Source organism: Bolinopsis microptera, chromosome 11 (genome assembly GCF_026151205.1).
Source record: "Bolinopsis microptera isolate Bmic1 chromosome 11, MBARI_Bmic_1.0, whole genome shotgun sequence".
In the NCBI taxonomy this organism is placed as follows: Eukaryota; Metazoa; Ctenophora; class Tentaculata; order Lobata; family Bolinopsidae; genus Bolinopsis; species Bolinopsis microptera.
In genome coordinates this window covers 1,987,748-2,004,238 of record NC_087082.1, presented here as the reverse complement: position 1 = coordinate 2,004,238, position 16,491 = coordinate 1,987,748, and the positions used below count along the sequence as shown (strand labels likewise).

The following is a 16,491-nucleotide window of genomic DNA, read 5'->3' as shown; positions in this document are numbered from 1 at the left end:
TACATATTCGACGACGAAGATTAAGTTAAAATATTATTATTACAAATGACGAAGTGACAGGGTTGTTAATTCTCTCAATATTTGGCCCTGATTCCTGGTTAAAATAATCTCCTCCAAAGAGCGCGGAAAGTAAAGCAGGAAACAGCAACAACGCAACTAGAAAACAATTAGACGCTAGCAGGTAAAAAGATCGTTACAAGAATGGAGAAATAGTCCTCCAGAATTGACACTATAAAATGATATGCAGCAACTAATCATTCAGTTTAAAAAGCACAATAAAATCATTCACTACTTCACTGATGACGAATCAAAAGCGTGACTGGTGTCTGAACTGATAAAGTGCGTATCTTTTAACGTTACAATCGTGACAACTTAACAAATCCAACATAACAACAATAAATTATCACAATCATGAAGCTGTGAGCAATAAGACGTGACATCATTTTCAACGCCGTCGGAATATTTTCAGGAATTCAAAATATGCAAGGTCAAACACTACAAAAATAATCCACCATTTTTACAAGTCTACGAGGATGAAAATGCTTGCACAAATTTCGAGTTATGTCTGCATAATGATATCATCACATGTGATAACGTTTCTGGTACAATGGGTAAAATCACAGTGCTATGAATATCACGTGACATTACACCACTATTTGATGCTTAGTTCGCAGTGCAACTTTCACTGCCGGACCATTTCAGGCATGTGAGGTAATTTGATATCTCAGGCAATCTATAAGGGTCCGAGTTAAAACAATGAGGTAATGACTATTATGTGGTTCAAATATGACGTTGATATGTAATTATGTGAGAAGCTTTCTCAGCCAAGAATTAAGCATATTTCCGTTACTTATTACCACAGCTTGCAAGTTGTTAAAAATCAGAAACTGAAAAAAATAAACTGATTACGTCACCTATCCCAATCTAACAAGCAGTATTCAACTTAACAAAACTTACTCTGAATAAAAACCAAACCAGCAAGGAAGGAACGAAGAGTAGAAGAAGAACTAAACTTAATAAGAACTAAACGAGTAAAGAAAAATTAAATTTATAAGAACTTAACGAACAGAGAAGAAGAACTAAACGTGTAAAGAGAATTAAACGTCATAAAATAAGAATTAATTAAAGCTTAAACCTGGACCGGTCACAAGTACACGTATACACGAACATGCAATCTACAACTAAGTGTTGATTTGCTACCAGCTAGAGCGTAACTTGACACTGCACTTCTATATAATAATAAACTGTACAACACGTTCTGCCCTCTACCTCAACCTCCCCTGTAATGTTATCACGCTACAAAGGTAAACGCAACTACAAAACAAGGATGTTTAATAATAGTATGACGTCTGTAATATTTCAAGGGTACAACAAAGGGGGGTATAACCTGGCGGATTGCCAGAAAAACACCACCATAGAATAACCAGTAAACTAGAGTCACGAGGTGAATTAAACTCAAGACAGAGTAAACGCGCGTGTTCCCATGTCAACCCCCCTGTTAACAGAGTATATAACACGTTCTCTGAGTGTCAACGTTAAAACAGTGTGTATAAAGCACTGATAAGAGAGAAGGAAACCTTAGAGGAGGAGTTCTGACAGTTGCTGAGAAAAGAGAAGAGGTGCCCGGGGTTAGAGTCACGTTTAGTAACAGCGCTAAGTTTAACTGAGGAGAAGAAGAGGAGAGTGCTGTAGTAAGTGGTGCTGTAGTGGTGCTGTAGTGGTGCTGTAGTGGTGCTGTAGTGGTGATGTAGTGGTGCTGTAGTAAGTGGTGCTGTAGTGGTGCTGTAGTGGTGCTGTAGTGGTGCTGTAGTGGTGCTGTAGTGGTGCTGTAGTGGTGCTGTAGTGAGGCTGTAGTGGTGCTGTAGTGGTGCTGTAGTGGTGCTGTAGTGGTGCTGTAGTGGTGCTGTAGTGGTGCTGTAGTGGTGCTGTAGTGGTGCTGTAGTGGTGCTGTAGTGGTGCTGTAGTGAGGCTGTAGTGGTGCTGTAGTGGTGCTGTAGTGGTGCTGTAGTGAGGCTGTAGTGGTGCTGTAGTGGTGCTGTAGTGGTGCTGTAGTGGTGCTGTAGTGAGGCTGTAGTGGTGCTGTAGTGGTGCTGTAGTGGTGCTGTAGTGGTGCTGTAGTGGTGCTGTAGTGGTGCTGTAGTGAGGCTGTAGTGGTGCTGTAGTGGTGCTGTAGTGGTGCTGTAGTGGTGCACAATTACCAGGCCAGCAGGGTGGTGAGTGGAGGGTAAGTGGTGGCGTTATAAGGCGGCTGAGTGGCGACAAGGCGGCCGAGTGGCGGTAGTAACTGACTTTGATATGACAGTTGAGAGGTGTGAGAATCAGGTGCTCCGTAGTAATGATAGCTGGAATTGAATAAAATAAACCGTATTTTAAACTATCTGAGTATTTGTAAACGTAAAATTTTAAAAGCCCTTATAAAAACACTGAATTAGTAAGTTACATATAATATGTATATATATAGTTTATAGTTGAAAAAAAGTCGAAAACAAACCACTCTATAAAGCTATAAAACCCAATTAAATAGTATAATAACGTAATAATTTAATATTAAAAATAGGCAATTTGGTAATCTAGTTAGGCACACTTGGGGCACAAAATTGTATTTCCTGGGGCACACTTGGGGCACAGTTGGGGCTCAGTTGGTGCACACTTGGGGCAAAAAGTTACTTGGGGCACACTTGGGGAAAATACAGTTGGGGACCAGCTGGGGCACACTTGGGGCAAGAATGACTACGGTAAACAATCTTCTGGTGTACCGTGTAATAATAAGTAACAATGTATACGTAATTTTTAACTTAATTAAAATTAACCTAATTCCTGAAGTGTGCCCCAAGTGTGCCTAGCTAGATTACCAAATTGCCGAAATATAGTGCAAAATGATTTTATAAGTGCATTTTTGGAATTCATTTCCAGATCTCCAGATACAGTACTTTACAGGAACTGTATTTTCAGATTACCAATTACCCAAAGTCAACATCCGAACCTGACTTCGTTCATATCTACAAAACTCAACCAGGCCCTCTTCGAATGAAATGTAAATCAATTGTAAAGTATGAACGTTGTAACTATTACAGATCTAGACATTGGAAGGGAGGTACAGGTGAATCATACTCTTTTTCAAAACACGACAACCATTAACCGATATAATTAGCTAATTAATAATTAGCTGCCTGAATTACTCTCAACGACTTAATGACATTCTATATAAAAGGACACAGATAAAGTAACTTACTGTATAACCCTCGAAAAAGAGGGGTGATACATTTTAATTCTGAATTACAATCTCATAAAATTATTGATTCCGCTGTAAAAAATTGCGGTTTTTTTTCGATCGATTACCTTGGTCATGTTGTAGCAACTAGCGAGTTTCATAATTATCGCTTTTCGAATCTAACTGCAACCAGGTGACATTGGCGATGCGATAGATAACCGAAATAGATTTTAAAAAGACGGTAACATCTAATTATGTAACATTAGTCCTCCTCCTTCACTATTTAACTTTATATTATAACTACTAAGTACTAACATAAGTTTTAAAAACCAGTAATTAAGGAGTGTGCCAGCTGTTTTATGTCAACGACTGGTTTTAAAAGTTATAATGATTGTAATCCGTAAAAACACTCTTAGTCCCTATTTTTGATTCGGTAGCGGTTGGTGATTAAACTTTGAAAGCCGATGTGACTATTTCAGTTAATTCCAGCTAAAAAAGTTGTTCTGTAAGCAAAATATACTTTTTAGACCGTCACGCATATTGGGAACTACATTATGATCCTGAGGAAAGCTAACATATCGATTGATGAAGAAACAATTGAAAGACTGGAAAGATTCATTCCGAACTTAAAGGACTTTGGCAATGAACCATCAGATGCAGACTTCGCCGGTGATTACTTTCTTGGTATCACAATGATCCTCGCGTTCTTGATTTCTACAGTACTGAACCCCCTTACCTTCCTCTTCAACTATCACCAAGATGGAAGGCTCAAAACTACCAGAGTTCTCTTCATGCTGTTGGCCATCTCAGACTTCCTGACCAACATCTACCGACCACTACAGATTGGATACCGCTTTCTGTCCCCAGAAGTGTACCCACTTGTTCGTACCAGCACCGTGGCAGAGCAAGTAGAAACTATAATATTTAAGTTCATAGTGTTCTCCTCGCTGATCCTTACGACGTTCATCTCCATTTGCAGATTCATCAATGTTAAATTTCCCTTCTACAAGCTGTCTGGTAAAGTTGTCATGATGATCATCACTGTCTCTATCGTAGGTGTCATGCTGATATACTATTTAGCGACCGTGGGAATACCGGGAAAAAGCACTTCTTACTTCTTCTTACATTTACAGTGTGCAGCTGTTATAGGAGACGCTGTTCTTATATTCACCATCCTCATTGTAATAACTTGCATGCTGGGAGCAGCAGGAGTACTGAGTTCTCTACTCACGGTTAACTGTCTGATGAAGAAGAAAGGGCTAACCAGAAACGAGGAATCAACTGTGACACTCCGCAAGAGCTCTCAGGCTGTTCTCATCATGAATATCGGAAATGCTGTTATGATCGCCATTCGGGTGACCTACTCATGTTATAGGTTCCAAGCTCCTTTTATAACCGTGCTCGGTGCATTTGGGATGTCAATTTTTCTGTCTGCATTGAATCCTCTCATAAGAATCTGTCTCTGTCAGCAAATAAGGAACTTTGTTTCGAAGCGAGTTAAAAAGAATATGATAGGCCAACAGTGATGACATTGCAGACCTCAGATATTGGACAACAACCGGAGTTGAAGAAACATTTAAGTTTGATCAGGGATGCTTCCTGAATTTCTCATAACTTAAATCATTAAACATTTTTTTTTCAGAAAACGACTATCACGACCGTGGTCGTCTCCAGGGAAAATTTAGTCGTAAATAGTTTTTATAGTTGTTTTGAAATGTTCATTTAACTCTAATATAATTGTATATTATAAGCTAGGAGACTCGCATTCGTCAAGGTCGTTGCCAAAAACTAATTTGGAATGGGTTTTTATAAAGGTCTTGAAAGAAATTTAACCTGCTTCATTTGGCGACAATTTTTGTTTAAAACCGGCGCCATTGAACTTGAAGACCATCACAACTATGATTGTCAGGGACCATTTTGGACAGAATGGTATGAATTTTAATCTAGACTCTTTAATGCTACTGAGAAAAGATATTGGTTTTTCTTGAAATTGTTCTTTTCTTGGTTCGACGATGTTTTATGATTAATGATTATCTGAAAATTTGAATGCAAGAGCTGCTCACAGCTGAATCTTGACTGAGACCCTGGCAAGCAGGTGGTACTGGTATTCGACTTGCTGATCGATGACCCAAAATAATAAGACAAAATATCTAACATAATTTAGTGCTCCACTATCTAACCCTTACAACTTATAATAACCTCTTGTAAATTATAATATAAGCAAATGATAAGTAAATAAAAAGCAGCAATGACTATACGGCAATTTGGTAATCTAGCTAGGCACACTTGGGGCACAACATTGTATTTCCTGGGGCACACTTCTGGAGGACGGAGATCACAGAAAAATTGGTGGACCCGGCCATATTATCGAGATCGATGAATCGAAAGAGAAAGTACAACCGAGGAAGAAGAGTTGTTGGTAAATGGATACTTGAATTGGGGGATTTTGTAGGACTACAGACGAGTGTTTTCTAGTGGAATGTCCTAACAACCGGAGGGACCACCACACTCCTTCGATTGATAAAGCTCTACGTTGCCCCAGGAACCACCATCTTGACTGACAAGTGGAAAGGTTACAGTGCTCTTCCACGGCCTGGATTTGTACATCTAGTGGTCAACCATTCGAGAGGCTCCGTAGTTCGTTGACCCTAACTGGCGTCCACACCAACACATGTGAAAGGATGTGGTTTCACGTAAAGAAATTCATGCTCCGTGGCCATGGAAGGACCCGTGCAGACTCTGAAGCCCTAGAGATAGCCCTCTGTGAGTTCATGTGGCGAAAGCGTCATAACGTCACCCGATCGGACTCATCTGTGAGAAGAGCCTTTAATAGCGAAATCCCTAAACTTATGAGAAGAGTATTATCCTGAATAGTTGAATGTATAATTTTATTAATGTATTGGTTGTATTGGTATTCAGGAATTAGGTAAATTTTAATTATGTTAAAAATTACGTTACATACATTGTTACTTATTATTACAGTACTCAGAAGATTGTTTACCTTAGTCATTTTTGCCCCAAGTGTGCCCCTGCTGGTCCCCAACTGTATCTGCCCCAAGTGTGCCCCAAGTGTGTTTAGTTTACTTAAACTGTGCTTCAGGTAATTTTTTGCCTCAACTGTGCCCCAACTGCATATGCCCCAAGTGTGCCCCAAGTAACTTTTTGCACCAAGTGTGCCCCAAGAAATACAATTTTGTGCCCAAAGTGTGCTTAGATAGATTACCAAATTGCCTAAAAATATCATGTCATAAAAAAACTGATCGATAGAGATACGTAAAATTGATAGAGAGGAAGAAGTCCCCTCTAACGACAAAAGCTTCCCAATCACCAAATAATCCAAACATCTGATTAATTAATTAATTAACTAACCGATTAATCTTGATAATTAACAGAGCACCAAGTGAACCTACCAGCCTCACACCTGACCCTGACCACCCCTACATCCCCCAACATCTCCACCAACTTCCCCCTCAGTTCACCACTACTGACACTGTGTTTCTCACAGTACTTCCCCGCTGCTGACCAAGTTAGAATGTAGTCGGCCAGTTGGGGGATTGTGGACCAGTAGGATGTTGTCCACTCTTTCCGGGTCGGTTCCTGGTTAGGGTAGAGCGGGGGGATGTTTGTGTATTTGTGGGGGTTGAAGGTGGTACGGTCGTGGAATAGACCGGAGAAGAGTTGTGTTTTGATGTACTCGATTCGCTGGTTTAACTCACTGACAGTGGTTGCGGTTTCACTTTCTGATTTAGATTCGGTTTCTCTTTCGATTTCAACGACTTTAGGAGAGCACTTGCCGTGAAACACGAGTGCTCCACCCGGCTTCAAGACACGCTTAGCTTCCTCGAAGAACTGAGGTAAGTCTATAAACTGAGCTATCATGACTCCAAGGATACAGTCGACTGATCGGTTGGGAACTGGCAGTTCATAGATGGAACCCTGTCGGAATGATACAGATTTTACAGATAACATCGATATGTGCCACATTTAATTTTATTATATTGGAATGTGTTGATAAAGGGTATTTATAGTTTCTAATATTAACTTATATCTCATAACCTTTTCATTACAACTCAAATGTTGACTGATTTTAAGGCTTTGCTGATTCTAAGGCTTTGCCCAATGGGCAAAGCCCTAAAAACAGCAATGCCCATGCCTATTTGACGAAAAATTGAGAAAGAAATGGGAATGGGGTTGGACCCCCAACCTCTTAATGATCATTCAACATTACTTACGTAATTTTAGACTCCCTCCCTCCATTTTACATAATATTAATATATCAACTGTGTGGAGCGTAATTATTTCCAAACCCTTTCTCCCCTTATATAATATGTAATAATAATGAAAGACCCCTTTCATTATTATAAGTAAATACGACGAAAAGAAAACCTTCGATTGAGAATAAAACAGCAAATTAGCTTTAAACAGGCCTCGATAAGCATTCATTGTTTTATTTACGAAGCCGAGTCTTAAATAATAACGTATCAAATATTAATTCTGAAACTGAACTCTCAAAGTATTCTACACGCCCCCACCTGATGGAAGTGTAGATTAGAGACCTCGGCTGACAGTGTTTTAGCGAGGGTAATCTGTGTAGGACTGTAGTCTACCCCTACTACTTTAGAGAAGTGACAACAAAAGGGTCGGGTGGAACTCCCTGATCCACAACCTGAAAATGGAATGATCTAGAACAGACTAGTTTAGATTGTTTGGATTATAATGATGTTTGGATTATAATGATATAATTGGATTGAGATTGGACAAAGACTAAATAAGTAAATCTAAATAAACGGTTAAATTAACAGACGTCGTTATAAAATATAAGACCTCCTTACATAATTAAAAAATTTCAAGCTACACAAGATTTGTAGTAGTTGTACAGCAAAACTAAGGTAATGGGACTACTGCCGGCCAAACCTTGTTTACAAAGATTTAATATAAACCTAACTCTCCTCACCAATGTCTAGGAGTTGTTCCCGTCCCTGTGTAGCGGATAGTACAACATCTATAGCCTGGTGATGTAGAGGGGGTTGATGTTTGGAGTATAGAGCTGCTGTCTCAGCTGTGTTGAACAGATCGTACTGCTCCTTCTCTCCCATCACTATAACACCGTTAAACTACAAACTCTTATTCCAGGTTATTAGTCAGGATATAACGTGGGCCTGCCTTCTTATCCGGGTCCAGGTTCTCTCTCTCTCTCTCCGGGTCCGGGTTACATGGTCATGTTGCTGTGGAGGTTTTCACTTTTTAGAGATATTTATTCAGTACTGAAGGCTTTAAAATTATTTTATTGGGTGCAATGATATTATGATATCTACAAATTGGTGTCAAGGAGCGATTACGTGTAACAAAGGAATTGGAGTCAGTAAAATTAAGCAAATTTATTTTTAGACTCATTTATAGATTTTAGGTGCTGCCCAAGTTTTATCATTTATTTGTACTGCTACAAAAATAAAAACAAGGACAAAACTTCAACTTTATTCGAAGCAAATTAAATGGTATATGAATTAGATAAAATTCAAAGCAATAAGTTAAATCTAATAAGTAATAAGTTAAATAAAAAGCTTTTATTTAAAACAAAACACCCAGTGGTACACAGATACATCTTTAAACCCTTTAAAAGGATACATTCCAAAAAAAGAAATAGAGTCACAGTTCACACCTTCATACCGTCATACCTAGATTCTGAATAAAACTATGGAACGATAAAAAGATAAAATAAAACTTGTTAAAAACTATTAAATCATACGTTCGTTTTTGATGTGTTCAAGTTATCCAAGTTTCCTTAAAGGAAATAAAAGCTTTAAGTCACTGAGTTACTCCAAATGTTGTCAATTGAAGAGTTGTCACAATATGCGGATATGCGGATATGCGGATATGCCCCTGACCACACAAACACCATCAGGAACCCTCGCTCAACAGTCAACATCCAGAGAACTGCCTCAGATCTACAGCAGTAAGTTTAACTTTATCTGGCGGATAACTAACAGGCTCCACCTCACCCTCCTCTCCCTCCTCTGCCACAACATCTGAAGTGGGGGGTGGCCAGATAACGTTCACACTGCTGTTTACCACCTCAACTATCTCCCGGTATGCTGTTACCACTTTCTGGGCGGGTTCTAGTAAGCCTTGTAGCAGGAGAATGTTTACCATGTCTTTTGTCATGGTTTCCCGTTGAGATACAAACGCCATGATGCCCTTGAACGCCTCCTGGATGGCGAAATATTCGAACCTACTTCCCTCTTTCAGACTGTATTTCTTCATCGCAGCCTTCTTTCTTCCTTTAGCAGATTTAGCAGAGCGACGAGAGGAGGAGGAGGTGTGGGAGGTAGCGGTGATGGAGGTGGTGTCGGAGTAGAGGTCACTGTGGTCCATGTCCTCGAACCCTGTCCTACCTGGTAAATGTCGTTATTTTAGGGAGTTGGTCAACCAAACAACAAGATTGTAGAACACGATTTGAAGTAGAGGAAAAATAAGGTTATTAAGAATCAATCATCAGAGAATATTACGATTATCATTGAAACAGATAAACTCCTTTCAAATCTAAAAAAGAAATAAAAGAATTACCAGGGAACGTTTCTCTCTGACCACAACAATTCTAGCAGCTAACTTCTCAGCGGACACTCTCTTCTCAACGAGCATGTCGTAACTCTGTTCCGACTCCATCTTCAGGGAGGACATGATGTTGGAGATAAGGTCCACCCGTTTGCGGGACTGTGAGACCTCCAGAGCGTCAGAGTAGAGACCACCCTCACAGAGGACCTCTACAGCTTCATCAGCGTTATCACAATACCTGTAAGGTGTGGTTGTTAGGATGGACGAGTAAAGTGATCGAGTTGTCATGATTGGGCCGAGTTTCGAGAGTTATTTTTAGATATTATGGAGTTATTTTTAGTGGACAAAAATTGGTTTTTATAAATTCTAAATTTTTCTACAGCAAAAATAGCAAAAATAGCAAAAATAGCAAAAAATAGCATACATTTCTAGGATGGACGAGTTAACGTTTATGCCATTTTGGGTGAACCTATTACGAAAGCGGGAGCCTACCACGTGATTAATCGTATTAATTTTCAGAGACTCTGATTCGTAGAGGGGCTTGGGGCCACAAGCCGACAAGCGCCTTCTTGGAATTGGAAAGACACTTTTATGCACCACCAATCACCATACACCATTCACCATGCCTGTCGCCAATTGCTTCGCTTCGATATTTTATGTTACATTTCTTGCCTCTTGGAAATTATATACTGTTTAGTGTTTCGTAACGTGGCCAGGCCATTAGCACTTGACCGATAACGCCCAAGATTTAATAGCGCTGCCTAAATGCCTACTGCAACGTAGGTTTCAAGACGTTATGGAGAAATATTCATTATTAAGCGAGTGATTAACTCATGATTATTGTTTCGAAATTGCTTTATGGCTGATTAGTGATTACGGAATGTTCACTCACATAATGTATAATAACAAGTAATGACTAATTCGTTTCATTCTTCCCACAAGTTATATCGAGTTTGATACGTTATTTATTATTATTAATGATTAATCATTCAATTTTCGGACGATCAATTGTGGCTGAAATAAAAATTTGGTATACTTGAATAATCAGGCCACATTTATTGGTCAACTAGATAAATTTGGTCCAGATTAATTATTAGCCCAAGTAGATTAGCCTCGAAACCCAGTCAACCCCTCTTACCTATCGTAAAGTCTGGCAGCCTCTCTGTGGCCGCCCTCTCTCCTCAGATTATCAGCAAGTTGCTCAGCAAGTCCTGACATCTGATCAGGGGGCAGACTCAACTGGGCCCCAACTGAGAGGGCCAGGTGGGACTGCTTTGTGAGACGCAGGCATTCCAGACATTCTTTCAGCTCCGCACACTGCACCAGATATGGACAAGTTATGGACAGGTGATGGACAAGTTATCGTAGTTAATAATGATTTTCAATCAGCTAATCTAGTAATCTATGGCAGTAAATATATTTGTGTATATTTTAAACTTTTAAGCATAGCCTTTTATTGCATGAGAAAGAATGATCATTTATAAAATAAAACATTAATCCAGGTAGTGGTTATTCGGGTTAGGTAGCGGTTATTCGGGTTAGGTAGTGGTTATTCGGGTTAGGTAGTGGTTATTCGGGTTAGGTAGTGGTTATTCGGGTTAGGTAGTGGTTATTCGGGTTAGGTAGTGGTTATTCGGGTTAGGTAGTGGTTATTCGGGTTAGGTAGCGGTTATTCGGGTTAGGTAGTGGTTATTCGGGTTAGGTAGTGGTTATTCGGGTTTACTAATTTATAAAAGAATGGAAGCTTGGAGAAAGTAACCCGGGAATAATCCGAAAATCCCACCTGTCCAAAGAGTACCCCAGCCTCCTCCATCTGACCGTTCTCTTTCATCAGAGCTGCAAACTTCCTTCCCACAGTCCTGTACTGATCGGACACAAAGGGATAGTGTTGTAGGGCTGTAGCGTGGAGCGAGTGCTTGGTAACGAACACGCACACTTCTTCAAACCTGCCTGAAAATCAAGGGTTTTGGTAATTGTTAGGAATTAAGACCAGTTCCATGGTCAGGGTTTTGGGAATTGTTGGGAATTAAGATCAGCAGACAATATACGTATTGTTGGATTGGGGGAATTACTAGTTGGTATGAGAGCTAAATTTGAAGTCAGAGTAAACTTCATACTTTTGAAATAAGAATTATAAGATATTGTTTTTGAACACGGACGGAATAAAAACCGTTAAATCTTTGTTTTATCCGCATCATGGTAGCTTCAAGTATAGTGTTAAAAGTCTTTATTTTGAATAACTTACCTTCACAGCACATCAGGTGCTTCAGAGCGGACTTCTCCCGTCCCAAGTGTTCGTCTATCTTAAACTTCCTGGAAATTTAAATGTTGTAGACAGTTAAAATACGTTAAATATGTTAAAATAAGTCACGAACAGCAGTTCGTGTTACAGTTATCGTGATTACAGCCTATCTGTTATATTATTATTCTTTATAAAACATAAAAATTAGAATAACCAATGATTGGACCCAGCGAAAATCGAAAAAGAATATGATTATAACCATAAATATTAAATAGTCTGTTACTATAATAATATATAGTACCATTCTATTCTTGTGTTTTCGTTAGATCCAATGTCATTGCGAAACTCTCATTTTGCTGCTTTGGTATTCCAAAATTGCTGTGGCATAGGATACGTCCGATTATGTTCGAAGGTAAATCGATTTTGTTACTACATAGTTACATTTTTGTTGTTGTTGCTAACTTAAGTCTTAATGGTGTATTTTTCCGAAAATTGTCGATTAAAAACAGCAGACAGACAAAGTACAAGTTCCAATGGTGAAAATTGTAAATGATTTTATGGTGAATTGAGTATTCAAATTGTAAAATTTCACCATTTATCACCACATTTTGATGAGTATGTATTTGCCTTCTAGTTTAGTTTTGACCAGGTTATAACCGAAATGACCCACCTGTAAATATCATCGTAACTCTGTAGCTCGTTTAGAAACAGCATGTACTCTTTAGGATCCTTCTGAGTGTGTTGAGCTACTAGTAGGACCAGGTCCAGGTCGTGTGTACCCAGCGCGTGGTTAAATAACGAGTCATCATCTGTGATATTCGTAGTATCAACCAATTAGTTAATTGGTTAATTAACGATTATCTAATTGGATAATTAGTCAATCGTGGTATTGCGCGAGGAATTAATCACACATAACGTAATGTTTACAATTCCCAGCTAACGAGGATTTAAAATAGAGATTACAGGTCACTTCTATACAACACAATTTCTAGCATAGGGGCACTTTCAAAAACTATGTTAACGAATCTGTCACGGGAAAAATTTCAACTTCTAGAAGCTCTCATTTGGTGGATAAACTCAATATTTTGATTAAACTTTTTTTCAGCATAGGATTTGCGATAGTTCAACTTTTACAAAAAGAATAAAATGTCTACTATGTCTATGAGCAGAGATACACGCATTTAAACCAGGGCTAATAATGGTGGATATACTTTTCAGAGGGGTTTGGTGGATATATCATTGATTGGCCTGTAACTTTACGTGTGGTTAATTTATGGTGATTATTTAAAGATAGAATTGTAGCAAATCGATATGCCTCTATGATAAAAGGGGAAAATAAAGAAAGATTTCAATTTTAAGGCTAGATATGGTGGATAATAAAACGATGAAATAAAATTCAATACCGAAAATTTTCAACTGAAAAAATTATATTGGTCAACAAGTTCACCAGCTTTACTCAGTGAACGGATCAGGTTGGAAATCGTTTCAAGTTTATGATAGCATAGAAGATTTAATTTTTAGGCCATTTTTGGTGGATATATTGGAGCTTCAAGATTGATTTAATTTTAAGTCAATTTCTGAGTCAATAATGCAGGTTATCCATTGTTAGACCCCAATTATCTCCTCTAGAAGCTGAAAATGTATACAATTATTGCTCTAGGGCCATAATGAATGGATATAGTTTCATACGAACTTAACAAAATGTCTCCTTTCAGCCTTTAGAGCCGTTTTTGGTGGATAAAAGCACACAAACGGGAAAATTTGATTTTTCATCCACTTTTTTTGGCCCAAGATGTGTTCTATCATGAAACTACAACTGTTTCTAGATAGAAGATCCCCTTTGCTGAGTCAGTTCAAAAGAATTCTCAGTCCAAGACGACTTTTAAGGTTAAAATTGGTGGATATTAAATGTAAATAACCTACCTCAGCGATTGAAATAACGATTTCTTTACTGATAACGTATGTGATCCACTTTCAAAGCCCAATAATTATATCTTAAGGTCGAAAGAGCTGAAAATCATTGCTCTGAGGTCGTAAAGAAGGGCTATAGTTTCAAGTAAACGTTCCAAACATTCTCCATTTAGGGCCGTTTTTGGTGGATAAATGCCTAAGAAATTAGCTTAAAGACGGTTAAATTTGCTTTTTTATCCACTATTTCTGGCCTTAGATTTGCTCAATTATGAAATCATACACTGATATTGGTTTGTTTAGACCTTTTTCTTGTTCAGCACAAAATGTGATAAGCTCAAGCCGACTTTTAAGGCCAAAATTGATGGATATCAAAATATCCAGGTCGATATTTTAAGTATTTTTGAGTTATTTATCCACCAAATTGGCCCTAAAAGCTTAAAATACCATACTACCTTTTACATTAATGTTCAACATCATATATTTTATCTTTATCAACTGTTTCTAATCATGATGATGTCTTATTTATTGATATTTTGGTAGCATTTACGTGTTTAATTAATTAATATTGACTTATATCCACCAAAAATAGCCTTTAAACTTAAATCTCGAACTCTAAGTTGGTGCCATTCATTTAACATTGCCTTTGCACCATTTTAAGACCAGTAAATTGATGTTAGCTAACAAATAACAGTCTTAAAAAAGAGGTAAAAAAATATATCCACCAAATTTGGCCCTTAAGAAAAATCCCGGCCCTACATATGAAATTGTGAAGTTATAACGATTATTTATAAGTCTCAATCATATTTTAGGAGTTTAGATGGAATTAAATATTTTTAAAGGCCACCTGAAGTGGATTGGTCTGTTTTACTTTTATCCACCAGATTTAGCCCTAAATCGAAACAAAAAGTGGCAGATAGTAAAGGTTAGGGTATAGCACACCATATCCTGGAGTTTCATCCCGTTCCAAAAATTATCCACCAAATTATGCCACAAAAACTGATTTTTGACAAATTTTAACATTTTTTCCGTGACAGATGTTTTTGAAAGTGCCCATAGAGTTAACATTTAAACTTCTTTCAGATAAGAAATGTTACATGATTTAATTAATATATATTCAAGTTTCAACAAACCTGTCAAGATAAGCATGTATTTTATGGTAGCCTCCGTTTCGACAGGGTTTGTGGTGTAGAGAGACTTCAGCTTCTGTAGACCTGGGTACAAAACGTTATAATGTTTATAATTTACGAGTAAAGTAGGTTAGTAGGTTTTTCCTCATTTCATTACTTAGTTAATTAAGTTGAAATTGTTAAACATGCATATTTTCGATAGTTGAACCTAAAAAACTGCAAGATAAAAAACTTCTAATTACCAGTAGAGATATCATCTATCTTGACATAACAAGAGATAAGGGTATTAAGCCAGGGTATAACATTCTCAGAGACACTCTCCACCACAGCTTTACAAACTGTGTTAACTTTATCTGGTGGGGCTGTCGACTTGGTACCCATGAAACTGAAAGTGAAAGTGAAAGTGAAGACTGTTCACTGTGTGCTGCACACAGTGTGTGCACCATGATAAGCCAGGATTAAAAACAAAGCCATTTTAAGATTTTAGGTTATCGGATTAAAATAAATTGTAGCTTATTTGTTATTATGTAATTATCTAATTACCTATGTAATTATGTAATTTTTGCACGTTTTAACTGTGGTCTCAAATAGAAATGTTTTGTTTATTTACACCACAAACTAACTGACTGAATTAACCCTCCCACAATTCACACCTGTCAGACTACCTGAGAACGTTGCGGAAAAAGAAGCCTGTAAACAACAGAAGAAGCCTGGCAAGGTCACGTGACACAATCAGTGAAGCCTAGCAAAGTCACGTGTTATAATGTAATAACCAGACGGTTGGCACTGGGCAGGCACTGGGCAGGCACGGCAGTGGGCAGGCACGTACATCATTTCTTAAAATTCCAACATTCTTTTTGGATCACCCTTTATTTAAACAATATGATTCGGCATGTCAATTGACAAAGGCTGTCAAACAAGTTACGAAGCAGGAGACTAAAAATGGCGGGACATTGCATCAGACATCCTGAGCTACTTGCCAGTGATTTAGTCTTTATATGGAACCTATGCATGGTAGAGCACAGCAAGGGCAAGGCAGACCAAGACAAAGCTACTTGTCCATGTTACTGAAGGAAGTTGGGACAAATTCTAAAGAGGAACTGTGAACCCTGATGCGGGACAGGGATGTATGGAGGGGCGGGGTTATCACTGTTTTTGCCTTTTGTTAACCAATATAGCCATGGTAAATAACGAGTGGATTTTAGCTTAATGGTCATGCACCAGGGTCGTGAAGTATTTAAAAAAAAACATTTAAAAATGTTTTGGGGCGAAGTTAAGTCTCCTAACAACTTAACAATAAACTTTATGAAGGCATAGAGATCACTTCTTCAATTGGAATTTACCATTTGCATCTTCTCGGTTATGTCTCTGTTTTATCTTATCTAACATATCATTGTTCCAATTTTTGTTAATGTAAAGCATTCACATCCTTCAATTTTAAACCATAT

General features: G+C 38.1%; 3 protein-coding genes across 3 annotated transcripts in view; all 3 read right to left on the bottom strand.

Moving 5' to 3' along the window:
* LOC134822755 (protein amnionless-like) overlaps window positions 1-16,491 on the bottom strand; it is an 81,542-nt gene that overhangs the window by 47,365 nt on the left and 17,686 nt on the right. The window lies entirely within an intron of this gene.
* Window positions 6,320-8,438, bottom strand: LOC134822763 (putative methyltransferase DDB_G0268948). Its single transcript, XM_063834010.1, has 3 exons — window positions 8,166-8,438; window positions 7,744-7,877; window positions 6,320-7,147 (listed from the first exon to the last, which is right to left on the bottom strand). Exons 1-3 carry the CDS (start codon window positions 8,305-8,307, stop codon window positions 6,584-6,586), a joined length of 840 nt encoding a protein of 279 aa, XP_063690080.1. The 5' UTR covers window positions 8,308-8,438; the 3' UTR covers window positions 6,320-6,583.
* The window catches only part of LOC134822749 (elongator complex protein 1-like), a 105,988-nt gene continuing 98,171 nt past the window's right edge, over window positions 8,675-16,491 (bottom strand). Inside the window, exons 18-25 of the mRNA XM_063833988.1 lie at window positions 15,286-15,428; window positions 15,047-15,127; window positions 12,676-12,814; window positions 12,009-12,076; window positions 11,547-11,713; window positions 10,902-11,080; window positions 9,776-10,001; window positions 8,675-9,603 (exon numbers count right to left, since the gene is read on the bottom strand). Of these exons, the coding sequence (XP_063690058.1) occupies window positions 9,469-9,603; window positions 9,776-10,001; window positions 10,902-11,080; window positions 11,547-11,713; window positions 12,009-12,076; window positions 12,676-12,814; window positions 15,047-15,127; window positions 15,286-15,428 (1,138 nt within the window). The 3' untranslated portion in view covers window positions 8,675-9,468. The remainder of the gene's footprint in view (window positions 9,604-9,775; window positions 10,002-10,901; window positions 11,081-11,546; window positions 11,714-12,008; window positions 12,077-12,675; window positions 12,815-15,046; window positions 15,128-15,285; window positions 15,429-16,491) is intronic.